The sequence below is a fragment of the Elgaria multicarinata genome, chromosome 3 (genome assembly GCF_023053635.1).
Source record: "Elgaria multicarinata webbii isolate HBS135686 ecotype San Diego chromosome 3, rElgMul1.1.pri, whole genome shotgun sequence".
Lineage (NCBI taxonomy): Eukaryota > Metazoa > Chordata > Lepidosauria > Squamata > Anguidae > Elgaria > Elgaria multicarinata.
The window spans coordinates 62,821,453-62,844,314 of NC_086173.1; the positions used below are offsets into that span (position 1 = coordinate 62,821,453).

At 42.4% G+C, this 22,862-nt stretch overlaps 1 protein-coding gene across 2 annotated transcripts in view; it reads right to left on the reverse strand.

Annotated features, from left to right (window-relative positions):
* Window positions 1-22,485, reverse strand: part of TECR (trans-2,3-enoyl-CoA reductase) — a 36,669-nt gene extending 14,184 nt beyond the window's left edge. Inside the window, exons 1-2 of one of the 2 annotated variants that reach the window (XM_063120496.1) lie at window positions 22,394-22,485; window positions 2,398-2,448 (exon numbers count right to left, since the gene is read on the reverse strand). In XM_063120496.1, coding sequence (XP_062976566.1) covers window positions 2,398-2,448; window positions 22,394-22,408 — 66 coding nt within the window. In that variant the 5' untranslated portion in view covers window positions 22,409-22,485. Of the gene's footprint in view, window positions 1-2,397; window positions 2,825-22,393 lie in introns of those variants that run through there. The other variant, XM_063120495.1, reaches the window with a different exon arrangement.
* Window positions 22,486-22,862: the final 377 nt, after the last annotated feature.

The following is a 22,862-nucleotide window of genomic DNA, read 5'->3' on the forward strand; positions in this document are numbered from 1 at the left end:
GAGGGCAGAAGGTTACAGATAGTGTTGCTGACAACAAACCAGCCAACCCAGAAGATGGGATTAAGAGGAGCCAAGCTAACAAAATTTACAAGTTAAGTGACCGCCCCCCTCTCATTGCAAATAAGATCCTGCTCATATGACAGAGATACTTAGCATCGCAGTGGTCTTTTAAAAGCCTGCGTGGCCACATGGGCAATTCTTGCTGCCAAATTTTACAGAATAACAAGCTGGCTCAAGTGGATGGGTGGGGAAAGTGGTGGCACGGCAGCCAAGAGTTATGAGGATGTAGGACTGGAGTCTAATTGCTCAGCAACCCCGTCTTTGCCTTATTCATCCCAGGAAGGAGCAGTCCAAGCCACTTGGTTTCCACAACTTCATCAGTATGTCCTTGGGCCCCACTTCTTAGAAAGCTGAAGGAGGTGACACTGAGAGTGGCTCTCACTGCTGCTGCTAGATGCCATGATATGCTTTAAACAAATACATGGCATTCAGCAAGCGAGAGGGAGCTATGATCATCCCTTTGCAGGTCACTGTTTAGAAGTTGTTTCGGTCACTTCTCTATATTTAGCCTTCTTGCTTCCACCACAGTGAGTGCAGGATCCTCATTTGTCTGAAAGGATTAACAATGTTTAGAGGAACTAAAACAGAAAAGGGACCTGTGCCCACTACTGTCCTGCCCTGGCACAGAGATGAACTGCCATCGTTAGCGGAGGGAGGAACAAGTACTTCTCCTTGTTCCTCCTCCTTCAAATCCCTAGTTCTTCAGGCTTTGTTCCACACTTGTCCTCCCATGAAGCACTTTTCCTGCCTTCACAGTTCATTCCCATTTCAAAAGAATGTATTTCCCAGAAAGAGAAAATAACTCTCCCTTCCATCTCCTTTGCAAAGGCAAAGAAATAACACTGCAAAAAAAAAGGGGGGGGCATTTGCAGCTGAATTATAGGGTCATCATTTCCAATGTCTCACCATATTATGGGTTCAAAATCCTCCCCCCAGATCAGATTCGTTAAGTGGTAGTCATCATTCTATGCAGTGTGAGACACAATGTACTGCTTGTATCCACTGGATAACTCTTACGCTTACTTGATCTACAGATACTTCAAGCATTGTACATCACAGCTCCTGCTGTGCTTTATGTGAGCTATAAACTACTTTCATCAGGAGTTCTACGTTTTGGTGCAGTACAATCTATTAGTTAAAATTTCATACAAGAAATCCTGCAGCTCGGGGGGGGGGGGAATGTGCATGCACTCTAAAGAAGCACTGATTTTGCCAGCAATCCAAAATCTTTCAGGAACCACAAATCTGTTAAATTTTAAGACCAAAGGAAATAATCTAAGGGTCCAGCTCTTTTGCTTTTGTTCATCCCAGCCAGGCATCTTAATTTAACACACGCCACAGGCCTCTGCTACAGCATTTTGGTCGTGTTATCTCATAAATCAAAGATGTTCCCTTGAAAGATATTTTTTATCATGTGCAAGAAGGGAAGTGTTTAGTGCAGGGAGTGTTTAGTGGCAGTGACAGAAGCTGTTGGACTAGTATAAATGAAAATGCCATTTATTAGAATAGCCTATTCTGAAGAAAGGGTGTAGGACTCTGCCCTCCCAGTGGAAATCCATCTCCCAGCAGCTGTTATCAGTGAGGATGTAAAGCTGTGAACATTTGCATGGCGGGGTGGGTGGGGGGTGTCACACTTACGGACCTCTTGCTAGCTTCTTTAGTGACAGCCAGCTTATACTAACTGTTTGTTTAAAGCACCTAGGACTGCTCTATAGAAACTTTTGACATCAGATCTCGGTTAACATATCCAGCTCAAGAACCCCAACCTTTGTAACTAGACCACATGATCGTAGAGAGAACTGAGAGCAAAGCAGGCAAACAGAAGCAGCACACATTTGTCATGTTAAATGCCATAAGTTTCAAGTTAGTCTTAAAATTGGGCATTAATAATGTGAACTTCTGGTCGTGCTTTCTGACAGAAAAGACACTTCTACTTTCAGTGAACTGAAAATGGCAAAATGAAATTCCGTCAAGTCTTTGCCTCTTTTCTGGAAACATGCATAGTAGTGAGGACAGCATTTTATAGCTGCATTTTAAGAAGTAAAGATGAAATTCCTCGCAACTGATCCTCTCCAAGGCATGCTGATCATTGCTTCTCACATGAGAGCACCAGGTATGAGAAGCTTGCCCAAAAGCCAAGCTTGCTAATTACTATATGGACTGTGTAATTTTATTTTATTTTTAGTAATAAACAAGTGGCCAACTTCTGCTTTACTCTTGAGTACAAGATCCCAACGCCTTCCCCTTTAAGAAGTTATTTAGCAAACTATAAGGCTCTCTGATGGCAAAAGGCCAGCCCCACCCTCACATCCCTCCCCCCAAAACTAGTGGCCTTACCTTGTCCAGGAAGCACAGCTTTCCCCGGGTCTTGGCATCCAGGATCTCCACCTCAAAAAAAAGAACACCTCTTTTAGATTTTTTCGTAAGCTTGGGGCCTACATCATTGAAACTTCTTTGAAGGGGCGGACACCCCTCTACAAGCACTAAATTCCCATCCATGCCTATCCGCACAGTGGCAAATCCCAGGGATGTATACAATCAATTGCTGGGATCACAATCAGTTCCCTCCCCTGTGTCCAAGCTCTACACGTGAACTACGCGAGATCACTTCTCATGAGCAGCTAATTGTCCAGCAGTTCCTGCTGAGACTTAAGGCTCTAGGCTCAGCCCTTCCAGCGAGATCCAGCTCAGCACACAGAGGGGGTTCCCTTCTAGTCTGTTTTCGGCAGGATGTGTTCCAAGGCGTAAGTCGATAGCGTGGGGAGCTGCACTGCTACCGTTCTCAGCTAAATATAAAACTGAGCCCAGCAGAGAACTCCTTGCAAGCAGCCTCCTGGCTAGTCAAGCCATACCAGGGGAAATTTTTAAAAGACATCTCCCTCTCAGATTGTGCCACCCAGTTCTTGTTCCGATTTCACAAACCATCTGGGGGGAGGGGGGCTGTGCGTATCTCCAGGGAGATTCTCTCTCCAGTTTCTCATTAGCACAGGGAGTCTGCTCCACAGCACTAATAATTCTTAGGACCTGATCCAGCTCCAATCTGACATACAGGTGTAGTATTCTGGCAGCCATGCCCCTCACAATGCATGGGGATAGAATGCCTGTGGCATCAATGCCCCAGAAGACAGCTAATTGTCGAAGAGGGCTATTCCTGCAAAGTCTTCTGACGGGGGGAAAGCCCAGACTGGATTACTGTAATACGCTCTACAAGGGGCTGCCCTTGAAGACAGTTTAGAAACTTCCAACAGGTACAACTGCAACTGGCTTAACACCCTTGAAATGTGTCTGCAATATATATGGATTAGGCTGACTGTTCTCTCTGATAGTAAGTCTCTTTTCATACCGGTTTTAATACTTCACTCTTTGCTTGGAGGAGGCACCTGAAGGAGGGCCTTAGATGATGAATGTAGTAGATGGGTAGGTTCAGGCCAGGAGAGGTACCCCATCATGTATTGCAGTCCCAGGCTTTATAGGGTAAACCCAGCACCCTGAATGGGACTCAAAAACATACAGGCAGCCAGTGCAAGCAGGCCAGAATTTATGTTATATGTTTGGATTTTCTTGTCCCTGATATCAATCCTAACTTTATCACTTATAGGTTTCCCAGAGGCATATGGAAGGGCAATGTTGGGAAATAAAATGTCTGTCTATCTGAATTGAATCTTCGTCTGATCCTCCAGGCCTCTTCTTGTGGCCTCTTCTTATATCACAGAATTCCTATACATGCCTTAAGTAAATTACACTGAAATTGAGGCCAGTGAGGCATAATGATTGGACCTGGACCTGGACCCGGAGACCTGGGTCCAAAACCTGCTCACATCATGCTCACTGAGTGATCTGTGTCTTGCTCTAGTCATATCCACTCACCCTAACCTACCACACAGGGTTGATGTGAAGATAAAGCTTCTTGGAAGAAAAGTAAAGTAAGTGTGAAAAATACAACGAATAGACATCTAGGTAAAATGGAAATCATCCAGAAAGAGATGAAAGGGCAGCAAAAGAGTTACTTTAAACTATTTTCCAGAGAAATGTCTTGCCTTCATAATGGATTGTCTCCTAAATTAACCAGTTTTATTGTTTATATAAGAAAAAGTGAATTATCAATTTTATCATAGAAAATTATCATGAGAAATGTCATATATAAGAAAAAGTGAAGTTTGGAAGAAGATTTAAAGACATCTATGGCTCAATGCATATATAATGCTTAAATATGGTTTGTTTTCCTCAACCATGGTTATGTATGATGTCTGAATACTTAGATTATGAATAAGGATCAGCCATAGAATGTGAAACTATGGATTAACTACAGTTAAGGCAGTTACCCTGCAAGCAGAAAGGCTGGAGAAGTGGCGAAACTAGTTTGCTGGCATCCCCCTGTGCATACCCAGCAGGGTCACAGCAAGCTAACCCTAGATCTGGTTCACACAATATGGTAAGCCACCGTGGGTTAATTCAGTTGTAGTGGCTCCGTGCTATGCCATGTGCTGGCAGCCATTTTGCATGTACAAACTGTGTATGGGAAGCTCCGCAGCTTGTCATGCCATGGAAACCCAGTGAAGGTGGGTTATTGACATAGTTAACAAACCACTGACTGTTTTAGGGTTGTGGGTGGGTTTGTTAACCACGCAACCAACCACTTTCACTGGATTCACACTACTGCCCGCCCCCCCCCCCGCCCCCGGCAACTTGCATATGCAAAATTGTGGCTGGTGCACATCACAGAGCCCCGTGGGTGAATTAACCCATGGCAGCTTGTCATGACATGCGGTTAGGCCCATAGTTTCACTGTATCATTGGGATCTATTCAGGGAAGCCCATAGTTTCACTGTATCTTTTGGGAAGTTAGTTAAGAAACCAGCCATGGTTAAAGCTCATCATAGTTTTACGTAAGGTCTGTACCAGGTAGCAGTCATAATTTAGTCAAGCTAAACATCAATCCAAAGGAAGCAGCCAAAATTATTTGGAATATTTTCCCCCACACATTGCAACCTTTGGAAACGTAATACTATAAAAAAAAAGGGTTTTGTTGGAAACAATAAAACTGAGTTCAAAGAAAAAGAGAACTTGACAAGATAGGAGCTCCAGCTATTGGGCGGTATAGAAATTTAATAAATAAATAAATAAATAAATAAATAGGAAAAGCTACCTTTATAAGTAGCCACTGCCATGTGAGACAAGAGCATTCTAGAATGCTCAACTGATCTGCATCCACAAGGTGTCACTTGAAAGCTGATGACTGACGGCCACTTAATTTTATATAGGATACTAACCTCAAGATGCAGTTTCAGGTTTTTCCAATGATTTAAGTGGTTCCAATGATTCAATCAGAGGGGATTAAGAGATAAGATTAGCAAATTCTTGCATCATCTTCAGTTGCATCTGAGGGTCGGCAGGGATCAAGGCAAACCAGCCTCTGTGGCCTCAAAGCAGCTCAGCCAAATGCAAGCAAAAGTGTTGTGTGTGTGAGGGAAGATTAAGAGGGAAGTTCAAGGGCATTCATGGTCCGATGACACGGCAGGCCTGTTGCGCATTAGCTATGACCATCTTGGAAGTAGTAATAATCAGGGACCAGAATACATTAGTGCCTTACTATTCCGCACTTCAAGAGCAGGCCACCAATGGTGGCAGATGAGCTAAAAGCCTATCGCGGAAGACCTTCTCTTATGTGAAAGTTGTCCTGCTTACTCCTTTTCCCAGAGAGAGGGGGGGAGGGTAGAAGTCACCCAACCCAACCCCAGCCTCCTGCTTATTTGAAAGCTCATGGTAACTATAAAGTTAGGAGCTGTCTCAAGTGGGGCAGCAAGAATTTGGAGTCTGTTCAGCACTTTCAACAGATAGCAAGGGCCAACTCCAAACAGAGGTATTAATAGAACTGTGCCTCAGCCTGGAATGGTGACTCCCATGCCTTGGAGCTTCTAGAACAAAGAATTTTTTTCCCAGGGGGAAGCAGTAGACAGATCACACTGACCATATTAAGTTGTTATGAACGGCAATCCCTTCCACAGCGAGAACGGAGGATGTCACGGCGGGCTACGAAGGGTAGGAGTGGCGTTCCAAAGAAAAAACGGCATGTCAAAGAAATGGCGAGAGAGTTCAGACAAACACACTGTAAGCCCAGCAGCCCTTCAGACTCCCCACAAAAACACCCATGGGGCAACGAAGAGATTGCCAGGATAGTAAGAACTCCAGACAATCCACCAACAAGGAGAAAAGCAGAGCCTCACTGCCACGAAGCAAGCCATACTCCCTGGTAAGTAACTGATGAACTGAACTGTTGATTTGGTGGGGGTGGTAAGAGAGGGATATGTAGAGCAGGCTGGTTTATATGCTATAGACTGTTTCAGACACGCTGCTTTACACAAGAGTTCTTGCAAACAAGGATGGAGCTTGCCAAAGTGTGTCCCTCATTCGTAAGATGAGGTTTGGAAAAGAAATGCAGTGAAAAGCAAGATGAATGTGAACTGTGGCAACATGCAGGGTAGAGGCATTTTATTTATTTATTTACAATATTTATATACCACTCCCCATTGAAAATTTCGGAGCGGTGTACAAAGTAAGATACCACAGGGAAAGACTATTATGTCACCCATAATCCTATTGCAAGATCTTCCCCGAGGGACCATTCTTTATACTACCACCTTTGAACTTAATTTGGTCTGTCCAGCCATCCCTTTCTTGGATGGACTGAATGTGCAAACATCTGACTTGTCACACATACATTCATTCTCTCCAGGGAGGCTGTATAGACTGAATAGCTCTCTAGCTCAGCATAGGAAAAGGGTTTGACTTAGAGGGGGTCTTCCTATCTAGTCTAAACAAAGACAAATGTTGAAACTGCCCAAACTCTAAGGAGTAAATTGGCACAAAACTCAAGATCCCAGCCCAAATATCCGCAATCATTTTAAGCAAGTCTGAATAGCCCTTTACCCCTCTTCTGGGGGTGGGGATAGTTTACTACCTTGGAGACTATATCTATAGTTAGAACGTTGCATGCTGCACACCAGGGGTAGTGGAGAACTGGAAAGCTATTAAATACATAAGATCTACCACCTCTCTCTCCCTGGGATGGACTGAATATACATATAGTATAGTGGCTCACTTGCCAAATAACACACTCTTTCTATGGGGGTGGGAGTGGCAAGGAGGAGAAGAGAACCGCTTGAGAAATCGGTGTGACAAGATCAGAAGCTAGATCCAGCTCTGCGTTCCTATCATGGCTACAAGGCAACAAGTGCTTTGCTATGATACAATATCAAATTGGGTAACAGGCATCTACTTATAGCTTACATACAAAAGAATCTCTCTCACACATATGAATATATGCAGCTCCCCAGGTTGAGCAATAAGAGTATCAGAGAAAGGAAATTATGGCCTTGTCCCCTTATTATTATTATTATTTATTTATATAGCACCATCAATGTACATGGTGCTGTACAGAGTGAAACAATAAAATAGCAAAACCCTTGCCGCCCTCAGAGGCAACTGAAGATGGTGCAATCTTATCCTTTAATCCCCACTGATTGAAAATATTAACAACCCCAACCTGGATCAGGCTATTTGTTTCCCTGCTGTTTCTGTCCTTCCAAAGCGCTCCTAAGGCATAGATATGGGGAAGTTCATGCTAGACAAGGTAGCTGAACGACTGGCAGTTTTGTCCTATAATCCAGTTCTATTCCCCAAAATACAACATTTTACAGTCAGTGGTTGTTAGATTCCAATATTTAGGGCTCATGACAGATCTCCCCAAGTAATTCACCTTGGAAAGCAAGGTAGCTGTAACATTACTGATTGCCACTCACATGTGTGTGTTTTTAATGATAAAGCGTGTATGTTTCACATCTGAGCAGCATGCTCATATTTTGTAACAAGCAATATATATCCACTGTGAAGCCATCCTTAAAAGAAGCAAGCTTTGTGAACATTTCATTGCCTGAACAGCTTGGCAGCTTTGTAGTTAAAGCATTAGCAACTGCAAAACTGCTCAGCTATAGTTCTGCTGTTCATGAAGCAGCCAGGAGAGGCTGGCTTGCAAACACCTGCACCTTCTTAATGCAGCAGCAAGAGAGACAAGTCCCACTAACAGCAGAGATGTGGAAACAAATTAGTGGCAACCTTCCAATAGTAGCAGGGCAAGGTGCCAAGAGACTCCCTAGGAAACATTTAACACTTTTGGATGGGCGTAATGAAGCATCTTCCAGACATAGTAAGATCATGATTGCCATCTGTTTAGGCACCACAATGACAGCAAGGATGAACTAATACAGGAGTCAAATGAGGGAGGGGAGGGGGAAGAGACTGATCCAGACTCCTCAGTCATGTTGAAGACTTAGCATACAGATAAGAGTAATGGGATGAAAAAGACAAGCCTTTGAGACAGAAAACAGTTCCTTCTGTGCTTGTGGAATATAGCAACTCCAAAACCTAGGATAGGCAGTATGATCTCTGGCAACTGTTTACTGGTGAAGGAAAATACTATGCAACTCCAAGTAGGTGATATATTATCCTACTTCAATGAACTGAACCAAGTAAGATGTTTTTATACACCTTAAGTGTGCTACAGATTTTGTTTTTAAAGCAAAGGTAGTTGTGTCAACTCTAAGAAAATTTCCAAATTCCATGTTGCTGTAATACTTTTATTAAGGCAACCAAGAGATTGTCGTGTTCCTGCTTGTTCCCTCTGGCATTCACATATGCTGGCAAGCTGACACGAGACACTCACATCAGTGAGACTTCTTTTATTGAGGAAATCACAGGGTAGACAAGCTTAATGGTTAAAGAGTTTCCAAATCACACTTAAAGCTGAATGATGGTTAGAAAGCTTTAGGCTCTTTTTTCTGAAATGATCCTTAAGACAAACACTGGGTGCGTGTGGTGTGAATAGGGTTCTCCAGTAACCCCTTTGAGCTTCTCCAGATGCCGCATATGCTGGCACCTCAAAGGGACATGGCCAATCTCCTAAAACAAAGTCCCAGGAAAGGTTGCTCTGAGCTACCAGAGCTGGGCAGAGAGATCTGTCATGCACTTGTCAATCTCAGCCTACCACTATTGAGCTGACCCCGTTACCAAGACTTCTGGAAAGGTTAAACCTCAGGCCCAGGAGTCCCATCGTTCTGCTAAGGACTGGGAACTCCCTGCCACCTGAGTATGGACACAAACACAGAATCCACAGCATATGCAAGTCCACATCTATGAAAAGCCTCACTACTTTTCATGGCACAGTTCTTAAATATTCAAAGTCCAAATAGCAAAGCGTCCATGTACAGAGTGCTTTCAAAGTCCCAAGCAGAGATGGAATCCAAAGCGGAGGGAGGTCAGAAGTTGCGTCGAGAGATGAAACCTAGCAAAGCTTTTCCAGCTTTGCACCAGCATTTAAGGCCTATTCAAAGCCACTTGACAGACAGGTCTTCTGACCTGTAAACCATGCCCACGTACCAAGAGGGCAGGAAGTTACAACCCACTTCGAAGAGCAGCCCCCACCTTTTCCAAAACACTCTGAAGTTCCCAGAGAACCAGCAGCTTCAAGGCCGAGACAGGGAGTGAACAAGCTGTGGGAACTTCTTACAGAGATAAGCTTGTAGAGATATCTGACATTCTCAAACCATTTCCTAATAAATCTACCCACTTTACCTGACAGAAATCAAACCAAAATTGTGCAAGCTTTCAAGGCCCACAGAGATCTGGGGATTTCAAAAGCTTGCACCTTTTTTTTTTTTTAAAGATAGTGATCACCTTTGTCACTAGTCACCCTTCCCACACTAAAGCCGCTATTTAGACTGTGTGGGCTATGCTCTGAATTTCTGCTTTAATTCACTGAGTAAAGAAAAATAATCAGTTACCCATGATCCAGAAGAGAACACATACCACAGATACACACACAGGAGAATAAGACAGTAAGTGTGTCTTCTGTAGTTCTCCTGCAGAATCTCCAAAGTTTAAAAGCTATTAATATTTGGAATATTCAACAGGCACTGCTGAAGGCAAAAAGCTCTAGTGGGAAACAACATGCCCAGTTTGTGGATCATGATCACTGTTTTCAGACAGACATCTCCAAAAGGACAGTAGGCTGAACCATAATTCGTAGGATTTGCCCCTGGAACATCTTTAATTTTATTATATTTGCCTTCTGGCATGACGTTGGAACAATAGTTCACAACATTTTTATTAGTTGACCCACCAGGACCACTTTTGTTGCTTCTGCTGCCTTGTTACTTGGTGCAAAACTCTTAACAATATACTAATATTGGAAAATTACTTCCCTAAGATACCACTTTAAAACCTTTCCTGTGATAAATCAGTATTAATAATCAGCACAAAGAAAAAAGGACTTTCACAGAGACAATTATAAAAACACTCTGTCCTGCTAACTACACACACAGGCCCAATTTGCATATAACGGCAGCTAACTGTGGGTTGTTTAATCCATGATTAACATATAGTGTTCCTGTTTGGACATCACATAGCAACCTCCAATTGGCCCGATCAGAAGTTGCACATGCAAAATGACAGTGGACCATGCCCAGCACACATCATGGCAAATCATATCACCGTGGCAACTTGCCACCATTACATAGAAACCTGGTTATAGAAAAAGCACGGATGTGTAAAATATTTTATATTCCCCATGAAAGGCAACATGGCCATTACTCCTCTATCATGTGACCACAGAACAGACACTAAATTCAGAGTTGTAAGGATATTTTTAAGGAGTCTAGCATATGGAAGGCAGGCCCATGTGCTACACAAAAGTACCTTATGATACACATAGTAGGGACTTTTCCATTGTTTGTTGTTGGGTTGAGCAGGAAAACAACCCAGAATTTTAACCCAGCAAGCTGAACAACCCAGAATACTTGCTGTTTTCTAAACTGGATGCAAAGTGCCTAGTGGGCGAGAGGATCCAGTGGATCCATATCTCTCCCCTCCCTCCATTCTGCTCCCTTTATTCCCTCCCCAACCCTCTTCCAAAGTCACAAAATAAATATCACAATCATCCTTTTTTATCCGCTCCAGTCACAGATAAGACAACAAAATAGTTAAGTACTACACCTATTTTTCACTCAATACATGAAAAACTAGTGGTTTAGCCTGGCACTGGGTAAGTAAAAAGAACTGGTTTGAACAAGTGATCAGATGAAAAATAGCAGTCGACTAAGACTAGGAGCTTGCTTAATATTGAGACAGGGCTGAACAACACATAGTCTATGTTACAACGGACAACACTGGCGAAAGAAAACTACGTACATTAAAGCGCAACCCAGGTTGTGTGTTGAATCCAAAGTAAGTTAGTCCCACTTACATCCCATTTATTTCAATGGGATTAAAGTTCGTCTAACTTCCTCTAGATTCAACCCAGTGCCTTTGCAGCAGCGTTGCTGCAGCTAGACAGAACCTGTCCATTCGGCCTGCAGAAGGTGTCAGAGAAGTCACTTTTTTAAAGGATGGAACCTGATGACCAAGGAATGGTAACAGATGCAGGGCACAAGGACGAATGCATGCAAGCTATTTTATAATTTAAAGCTGGCAACAAGTATTTTACCATTGCAAACAAGCTCATTTACCATGAAGCTTTAGGTTTTGTCTATGCTTCATGTGGTAGAAGAGGCTTAGAAGGCAGAAAGACCAGTAATAACTCCTGCAGTCAACCAGCAAAACTGTCTAAGTATCTGTAACCGCCTTCCCCAACTTGGCGCCCTCCAGGTATACTGAACAGCCATCATTCCCAAGCATCTGGCTGGGAGTGATGGGAGTTACAGTCCAACATACCTGGCTGGGAAAGGCTGATCTATATGGCTTTAAGCCCCAGAGATTTGGAGGTAATAATCTAGACCAGACTCTTTGTAGTTTTGCCAGCAGAGGCAGAAAACAGGCACAATTTCCATTCTGATGACACAAGAGTTGCACTGAGAGTCTCAGCAAACAAAAACAGGTCTACTCAAAGAGATTACACCATCCTGCTGGCCTAAAATGGGAAGTCTGGATTTTGACAAGTGAAGGTCCACACTACAGAACCCAAACTCAGACAGACTGCTAAACACACAGGGGCTGCAACCTAAGAACTCTAGTCTCTTTGGTTTACATAGACACATGAGGCTCTCTCTGTCTGCAGTGGGGTTGCTGCTGCTAAATACCAGGGTAAGCCATTGAAGTAAAATGAGAATCCTGGAAAGAGGTCAAAATTAGAACACACGTATTGAAAAGTTAAGCTGACAGCACCCTCTGGCGTACACATACAACCTCAACAACAAAAAGGGACTAAGGACAGATTTCCAGCTGCTCTACAAAACAGAACCCACTTGGGCTGCCAGCATAATTACCACACAATGGCCCTGTTCAGAAGACACGTTAAACCACAGCTTTAACCATGGTGAATAAGGCTTTTAGCCATGGTTTCAGGTGTCTTCTAAAAAAGGCCATTAAGGATACATTTTGCTCAAAGCCCACTTCTCCTAGCTAAATTATTCAATACTGAATAAAACTGCATCAAATACTCAAAACAAAAAAAGGAGTAGAGAAGCAGTTGTGGAGGAAATGTGTACTTGCAAAAGAAACTGTTAGAAAGGTTTTTCCTCTCCAGTAAGCCCATATAAATGACCTGACAAATTTAAACCTACTGATATGCCTTTTGCTCACAACACTTTAAACTTGGATCTTTTAAGAATCTGAATTTCTTGCAACATGCCTGTGCAAACGAAAAGGTTGCAAAATGCATGCAAATTGCAACATAGTGAAGCCAGCTACTAACATGAATGCAAGGCAGACTAAGAGCAAAATCCCACGCATGTTTATGCAACAGTAAGTCCTGATGGCTGAGTTCACATGTCACGGCAACCCACCTGGAGAAATAAGCCACGCAGTGTGGGCTGTCATCCAAACATAAGAAGAGCCACGCTGGATCTGTTCACATAGTGGGCAACCAGCTGATGTCCAGGGACCCATAAGCAGGACAAAGTGCAACAACACCCTGCCGCCCACATTCCCCAACAACTGGTGCATGTATACAAGCTTACCCACTGTGAGCCAATAGCTAATCAGGCTCAACGTGGGATGTTCTCCCCTTCCTTCCCCCTCAGTTCTGATGTTGTCCCCAGCAGGTATCTCAGAGGATGGAGCAGCAGAACCTGCCTTGTCTGCCACCAAGTCTCCCTTGCCGTGGAAGCTGTGACCCCAGTTGTGGTTCCTATTTCCCCCCCCCCTTCCACATCTGATGCAAATTTGGGCTGGTGGTTGTTGTTGTTTTGGCCCTGGTAATGTGTGCAAATCTCCCCATATATTTTTAAAATGTTGTTGGGCAACTTTGATAGTCCAGAATAGAACCTTGTATGTTTCAGCGGTCAAAATATGCAAGGTAACTAACAAGAGGGGAGTGTATATAGGCTGATTTTACAGCCTTTTACAGTTGACAAGTTGGGAAACTGGGTGCAGGGTGATCCCCAGAGTTTTAACTATTGTCCGACCCTTGAGAGTGCCCTGCTAAGAACGGCAGAATCCCCGTTGCCTGAGTACCCAACATCATAGGGAACCAATCAGTGTGTTCAGTGGGGCCTCCTCTTGGGGGAGGGTGCATAGCATTGTTATCTAAATGAACTATGCCCAGTTTGTTTGCTTTTTACTTTGAAAAAATGAGGGAAGTCCTTATGTTCCAGGGCCTAGAATCTAGGATTTTTTTTTTAGATTTTTACTCATTAAAACTAGTCTGGGGATAATTAATGAAATAGGAATCCTCTAAATATTCCAAACTGAGCCACTTTTCCTTAAGTGGCCACATTTTTAATGGCCCAATCTCATGAGCAAGAGCTGGTCACAGTGATCTTCCTACAAAATCTGCATCCCACCTTCTGACAGGGTAGCAATCCAGTGATTGGAACCAGTATAGCAAATCCTTGACAGCATGGTTTGGTCATTTAGGGTACCCCAGCAGTGCAAGAGCCACTCACCAAAAAGCAGCTCTCAAGCACCTAGGATCAAATGTATAGGCCTTGACTTTCACACCCATCTGATATGCCTAAAATAAAACACACAATTTTTTTTTTACCCTGGTTCTTAAAAACATAGGCGTGGGGGTGTCTTAGAATGAAAATGTGGAATGAAACTTTATTATTCACCTTCACCTTTGACAAACTCCCTCACCAAAAAGTGTTGTGCAAATTTAGCAATCCTAGAATAAGAGGAGAGGTCTTTTTTTATTCGTTAACAGGTTGAAGAATAGAAAGTAGGAAGAAACAGCCAGTTCTCACAATGGAGGGATGTAAATTGTGGGGTCTTGGAAGGATCTATATGCTTTTCAAATTAGTTCAGAAACGATGTGGAATTAGGGGCAAGCAGTAAGGTGGCCACGTTTGCTGACAACACCAAATTATTTAGTGACGCTAGAAAGGAACAGCAAAGAGCTCCAAAAACAGCTCTTCAAACTGGGGTAATGGGCATAAAAATGGCAAATACAGTTCAATGTAAGCAAGTGTGAAGTGATGCACATTGGCATAAAAAAATCTTCATATACACACTGATGGGGTCTGAGCTGGCAGTGATTGATCCAGAAAGGGATCTTAGTTGTGGTGAACATCAACCCAGTGCATGGCTGCTATGAATAAGGTACGTTCCATATTGTGGATTATCAGGAAAGAAATCGAAAATAAAACTGGCAATATCATATTAAGTAATCTAACTGTGCCCCAGCAGTAGCGCTACTTATGTTGAACCAGCAAAAAGCAACACTTGTGCAATGTAACTAGCACTTGCTAGGGCAATGGGGAAAAGTAGCAAATTGTCACCAAATTTCAGTGGCAAATTTCTGCTTCTTTCCCATTACCCTAACATGTGCTAGTTACAATGCGCAAGTGTTACTTTATGCTAGTTTCATTAGCAGTGGGACACAGTTCGACACTATCCAATGTCGTTTATATAAATTTACATTGTGACTACCCTTAAAATAATGCATACAGATCAGGCCACTGCATCTAAAAAAAAAAAATGGTAAAGCTGGAGAATGTGCAGAAAAGAGCAACCAAAAGGATCAAGGGACTGAAGCAACTCCCTGATGAAGGCATCTTAGTTTACAAAAAAGGCAATACAGGGGAACTTGATAGAAGTGTATAAAATTATGCTTGGTATGAAAATGTGTAAAGGGAGAAGTTTCTCCCCTTCTTTCATAATACTAGAACCTAGAGCCATGCAATGATGATGAATAGTAGGACAATAGTAGCTAAAAGGAAATACTTCTTCATACAGGGCATAGCTAAACTATGGAATTCACTACCACAAGATGTAGTGATGGCCACCAATATGGATGGTTTTAAAAGGAAGTTAGAGAAATTCATGGAGAATAAGCCTATAAATGGCTACTAGTCAGGATGGCTGTGTATTTCCTCCAGTATCAGAGGCAGTATACCTTTCAATCTTAGTCACGGAAGACAGCGAGTAGGAGGGTGTTATTTCACTCATGTCCTGCTTTTCAACATCTCATAGGTATCTGGTTGGCCAATGCAGGATCATACTTCTGGTCTGATCCAATATGGGTTTTCTTATGTTCTTATATTTAGATTCCCAAATAACAACAACCCTGTTATTTAATTGACTGATTTGATTTGTACCTCGCCTTTCAAGAAAAATGTAAGTTCTCAAACTTAGAGAAAGCCAGGCCTGTTACTTTTGCAGCTTATTGCATGGACACAAAAGAGGAGAGCATTCCTTCTCAAAATCAGATGCTTATAAAACTTGGCTATTTGCAGGCCAAGAGCTACTAAAATAGAGGTAAACTAAATTGGCTGAGGATCAGCTGTGCTCAAGGAATTAGTGGGAAATATAGTGGAAATCCCCAAGCCTTCCTTTTTTGAAGTCCAACAGATGTTGAGAAAGCACAACACAGGCTCAAGTAGTGTCATCAGAATAATACATTACAGCTCTAGTCCTGCACCACTCATTCCCAAACCATGTGATGGGGCTCACAATTGAAGGAAGACCCAATACACTTCAAAAAAAATTGAAAACTCTAGGGAGGCTCTGGACTGTCTTAGTCAGCCTTCTCTGAAGGCAGTGAACTCTGCTGTCTGCATTGTGAGTTATTAAATTATAAGCAGGTATACAACCTGCTTTCTTAATGTCAGATCTTATCCAAACCATTCACTGTGTCCGAGAGCTTGGATTTAGAGACATCAGCCAAACTCATCTGAAACAGCTTAATGCATTCATCCCTGGTCTTTGTGAGGTTAAAGTTGCCTGAGAGTTGTATTTTGTTAGGAATGAATATCCTCTGGCCTGTGGTCCAAATTTGGGCCACCAGGCATGCCCATCAAAAGGGGCAGGAGGTGGGAGAAAGATGGAGCCATGGCTCAGTTGCTTCTCTCTTCTGTTGCCTTCCCCATGTGGGGACAGTCCCCGACTGAAATAGGTTCCCCACGCCTGCACTATGTGAAGGTGGTGGTATCCAAAAAGTCACATACAAAGCATTTGAAAATAATGACATCAGCAACTTGTATCGCTTGTACAGCGAAGGTTCTTTCTTAAAATAGATTTGATGAACATTCCAAGCCTTTTACCATAAAGCTAGACCTTTGGAACTTTACTCATGAGTAGTCCCATTGACCTAAGAGAGACCTGTGTGCTCCATCTCAGCTGTGAATGTGAACTTCTCCTGGGTGATTTGCAAGCTTCCATAAGCATATAACCTTCACCTGCAATATAGTGAAATATTTTGGCACTAAACTCCTGATCTACTATCAGACTCTGGAAGCACCAAATCCTGAGTTTATATTTCAAAAACCGAAACTTTCTAATTTTCACAACTACAGAGGAAGACCTGAAACAACATACATAATGTTTAGACCATTTTATATTTCTAAATGGGTTCTCAGTACTAAGAGCAGGAGTGGGAAGACCTTCAAGGTATACTATATTTTTCACTAGTACCCTAAGTTCCACCAACAAGGAAGGCTGATGCAGAATTACACAACTAATTCCCTGTAATAAGGTCAGCTAAGAAATTTTCAAAACTGGGGCTCAAAAAAAAAAAAATCCTTTTACACACACAAATTGAGTCCTGTTCTCCTCCAAACACTTTTTATTTCAGCAGCCTAGTTTAGGAAGAAAAGAAAGACTTCTTGTTGTTGCTATTGTTAAAACATAGGAGTCGGCAAACCTTGCTGATTTACTTCAAATCATCTGGAGATCCATCAGATGATCTCAATTTACCTTCTTAGATAATTTTTGCTGTTTATCATGTGCATGTGTTATGTATACTCCTTACATTTTACAAGCTCAATCTTCCTTACCCACTCTATGGAAAAACAAAAACCATAGTCAGTGAGCAAGAATCACCAGCTAGCCAGCCAACTGAAAGGTACAGCATTTATTCCACGAGTTTTAATCCTTCAACCTCTGGCCTCCAATTTATAATTAAAAATAGAAATTATCTATTACTAGAAATAAATGGCAAATATTTGGGTGTGAAATTATGGAAATCAGTTTGCTTATAGGATGAGCTTATAATTATTGACCTCATTAAAGGGCCATTGTTGTGATGGGTGGTGTAGATACACATGACACTTACCCAAAAGGATTGGATGACCCAACGGTGTGGGTGGAGGACAGATTTGGCCCTCACTGTAACAGTATTTCAACATACTTTCCCTGTAGGAATGAACTACACTATTCCCTTACAAGAGAGGGAAAGCAAAGAAGTGCGCTTGGAAACACCATGGGTTTGTGAACTGAACCTGCTTCCTGCCAACCGTACCCATTGAGAATCAAACTTTCTCCATGTGCATAGCTTCACTGCAAGTTCTGTTTCTTGAGCACACGACGGGGTGACTCGAGTGTTGAGAACTGCTTAACGTGTCAGGCTTTTTCTCTCTCCATTCCCTGAACTCCAGATTAAAAGAAGTGCTATAGAAACATTAAGTAGCAGTAACAGAGGAGTAAGCAGTGGTAGTTAAATGACTTAGGAGCAGTGCAAGAAGTAGATGAGTCTTCAGTGCCAGGCATAAGCAACCACATGAGGCAGAGAGGAATTCTAAGAAGCAGCGTCCTACGTATTCCATCCTGAGGAAGACCTTTGTCCCCTTCTCCACCCCACTTGCCAGCAAAGCAAGAACAAATGGTTCCTTTGAACAGCAGAACCAACATCCATTACTCAGCCTCCCCGAATTTGGTGCCCTGCAGATATGTTGAACCTTAACCCCCATCATCCCCAGGCAGCATGGCCATTCTAGTCTAACACATCTGCAGGGCACCAGATTGCAGAAGGCTGCTCTAGGAGAACCTTCCCTACTGATAAACTGAAATCAGGAAAAAGAAACTAATTATGAACGGTTCAACTTGAAACTCTGCAAAAATAGAATGATAATGTGGAGGTAAGCGCTGAACTTATCTGCCCTGCCTGATGTAACTGGAGCTGTTCTTGTTGCTAACCAGCAAGGCTGAGGCCATTTGTTTTCTGTTTGGAAAAAATGGGATCCTGAATTCATTCTGGCGAGAAGGTATTGCTCTATTCCAGTTCAAGGTATTGGTGAAAGAGAGATTAAATACTCTGCTGCTAAATATTCAGATAGGGCCATTTACCACACAGAATATTTCAGAAACTGCTGAGCTGGTTGGGCAGGCAGTACATATAGCCAATATTAGTAGTGTTGCACTGCTAGGCATGTATCCATTTACAGGACAGGTGCAAAGACTGCTCTGACCTCATGGCTGAAGAGACAGACTTAGCTGCTCAAGTCATTCCCCAGATTGCAGCAGAGCATTTTGCACACTTGCCTTTCAAACTTCACTTACAAGTTACACGTCTTCAGTACTGTCTGGCAGTAATAACTTTCCACAATTCGTAACATTTTGCGTTTTTAAAAATCCCAAATGTTCTACCTTCAGGGAACCCTTTCTCCACAAATCAGCCTGCTAGGGGATTCCTGCAAGTCTGCCACCACAGCAATGATGTTGGCCAGAAATTTTCCCAGTGCTTAATTTTTCCATGGAAAATCTTCTGTTTCATAACTTCATTAGTAAAAATGAAGTTATGCCAATTGTAAATGCACTATTCAGTAAGCTTGGAAGTTTCAAAGTTGCAATTAATGTTTATCAGGTGATTATCCCCAGCAGGTATGTGAAAGAATACCTATATATCATTGAAACACTTATTTGTCTCAGTGAAATCAAACCAATTAGTAACAGAAAAACTGAAAGTGCCCCAACAACCTTATTGGAGGAGAGTTGAATTCTGTTGAAATAGATGAGTACCTGTCAGCACATCATGCACAGTTCTTTAGGTTGCGAAAATTAGTGTCAGTAACTTTATTTTTTTATATTAAAATTTAAACAATACATGGGAAGTACATGCTATTGTCTTTTTTTGTTTTTACACATACTTTTTTAAAATAAGTATTCCAATAAAAAATTCTTCATAATATGACATTCAAATCACATGAAATGTGCTATAATTTTCCCTCTCAAATATTTCAGGTCACGTACTTGTTATTTATTAAGACATGTAATTAACATGGAGTACTTTTTTAGCTTTATTGTTTACTAAATAGATGAAAATTAACATGCTAAATTAGTTTTCTCTAGGGCACAGAAACATTTTCTGATACAGACAACCCTATTCAAATTAACCTAATTTGCAGTGATTTTTTTTTCTGGAAAACCCACATCACTGCACCATGAGCCCCAAAATGCTACTGAGGATTCTGGGGCATGTTCAAGGGCATACACACAGTTCAATTGGCCAATGGCCAGGCCAGCTGAGCATTAATGTTAGCCCCACATAAGCACAAGCCACAACACACACATAATACTCTTCTGTGTGTTATCAAACTGCTAGTACTCGGAATAATGAAGCCCAAGGGCCTAATAGTCTTTTAGGTCATGTCAGATAACAGGGGACCCCTCAAACCAAGTCCAGAAGCCTGTTGGTAGGCTCTCTTGCTTTACTGCCATAAACTGGATGGAATTCACTCAAAGCCTCCTTAACCAATACAAAACTAAAGTACAGACTATGAGACCTGTTTCCTCAGCAAGGTTGAAATAGAAAATGGGCATCAAAGCCAGTTCCAAGGCTGGATGTTTCATGTCCAGAGGCCATATCATTAGCTTATACTCTGAAATAATGAAGATACACAAGTGCTTATTATGGACTTAGCTGCATATTTGCCTCCTCTTCATCGAACCTGAGCAGTACTTTTCAAACAGTTATATTAGTCCACCAAAGAAAGGATACAAACCCACTCCTACTGAAACTAATCAAGTTTGCTCTTTCTGGTATGTCAGCAAATTGCACCACCATACAGGTGCACACAGGCAGAGAGCAGAACATATCAATCTGTCCCACATATGTCTGAAGCATGGACTGCAGGTGTTCCAGATGAGGGTACCTCAAAATCAACAAATTCAGGAATTTCCTGTTGGAATAAACTCTATGATCTATCTAGCTCAACTGCCAGTGTCCAAGAAGTAATAGCAACCAATACTGCTAAAAAAAGCCTCAAAGCTCCTGCCATCAAGCACTTAAAATCCTATCACATAAAATCATAGTTCTTCCAACATTCAGTAGCTATCTGTGTTTTAGATACATGTTCCTACTTGTTTTTCAACCTCGGAAAGATATTAATTGCAACATATTAAGGCAGCAAATCTTTCAAACACCTTGCACATGCATATAATTTCCTTCTTCAAAATGGAACATACAAGAATTTTCAGCCATCCTGAATAAGGATGAACAAAAGACTATGGCAATCCACAGCTGTATCATTCACATTCCACTCTCCTTCTCCCACCTAGGATTATTAGAAATTATACAGCTATAACACAGAATCCAGCCTTGTAATCTTATGGCGAGTCTTACATAGATGCCAATCTTTTAAAAACAATGTTGTTGTTTTTAAATCCAACAAGGAGAATTCATATCCCTATAATCCTTCTGACACCCACCCCATCCCACAGTCCCCATTAATATTGCTATATGGAATGGCTCATCCCATATTCATTCAGTTGTTTGCTTAGGGAACCCTGCCCCCCATAATACGTTCACAGATACAGCATCTATTATCCAGTATATAGCTATTATACAGTATTTCATATTTGTATCAATTCACCTTGTCAATTTAGATAAAATTTTGTACAGAGGTGAACAAGTGTTGCGACACTTTCTATTGCTTTAACGGACACGTAGATAGGCAGGCCATAAAATGAACATATCAAGACAGCCTTGCACAATGAGAATGGTAAAATTTGAGTTAACAGATGCTCTCTTGAGCAATCAAAAGAGTATGTGTGCCAAAAAAACAGCCATATCAAGTAGTAACAGAAAACAAGCAACTTTATTTTAAAAGGTACTGAAATATATACAGATATATAAAATCTTCCCTCCACTACACCAGAAAGCATATACTCCAGTTCCAAGAATGAAAATTAAGATTTTTAAAGATGGCCCTTGACTTTTAACCCTTCTTTATACATCTCAACGGACCTCCCCGCCAATGGAATAAGGCATCATTTCTGTGGAAACCTAGAGGAAGTAATTTAAAACACCTCTTTCACCTCAGGAAAAAGGCTTGGAGTATCTCTGGAGATTACTTGCTGGCCGCTTAAAATATGAAGAGATCAAAAGGACATAAGAAGCTGTTCTCTCCCCTGTGCAAGGAAGTTAGTGTTGCAATCAGCACTAGAAAGAACACAACGTGCAAGGAAGCATCCAGGCAAAACGAACAGCTAGATAAAAAATAGGCATTACCCTATTTCTTCAATTCTAAGACGCACTTTTTTCCCCATATAAACATCTCTAAAAATGGGGTGCGTCTTAGAATCGCGGGTGTGTTTTAGGGTTTTTTTTCCTGTTGGTGGTACTGAAATTAGTGTGCGTCTTACAATCGAAGAAATACGGGTAATATAGATTTTACTGGATCAACATAGGCTGATGTTATATGCAATCTCTCATGTAACAGGTATGAGAAATAGCCTGAGTGAGAGGCTGAAGAGGACATGCCTTACAATGTATGCAGATGTGGTGCAAACTGTATGCCAACACAGTAGAGAAGGGCAAGTACCTTAAACCAGATTAAGATTAAAAAAGAACCTGACCCCTTCCCTCCAACACGCAGCGCATGCTCACAACGCACCCATTCCCTATATGCACATGCGTACCCTCACTCTCCCGCCCCTAAGCACAAACCCTCGCGCATGCGTCTCCAAGAAGCCACAATCCCACGCGTGCGTCGTACCCACCACCCCTTAGGTCAGAGCGTAGGAGCCGGATCTCCCGCGGGACAAGAGGGTGACGACAGACACGCGCGACCACCCACCCACCCACCGCCATCCCGGCCGCTCTTCCAGGACTGCGATTGCCGCTCACCTCATAGTACTTCATGGCTCCGCACTCCCCGACGCCTGCCGCTACCACAGCCTGGCACCCTTCCTCCTCACGTGACGCTCCAACCTCATTGAAGGGGGCGCGGCACGCAGAACAAGACGGCGAATCACAGGCATTCAGTCTCAAGCGCACAGCCAATCAGGGAAATGGGACCGCCCCACCCGCTAACGTACCCGCCCCAAACGTCCCTATGGAAACCCATAGCGCGTGACAACTCCTTATCCAACCAACAGGCAAGCTGGTAGGAATGGCAGACCGGTGAGGCAATCGTAACATCCGAGAGGACGCGAGCCAATCAGGAAGCTCCACAGAAACGAAATGTAAAAAAAGTTTACGATTCTACCACAGGTGATACTGTGGCTGCAGCCTTCTTGAAGGGCGTCGAACACCCTTTGATCTTTATTCGAGAGTAAGTCGCGTTGAAACGGACAGCTTCCGTCAGAGAATGAGC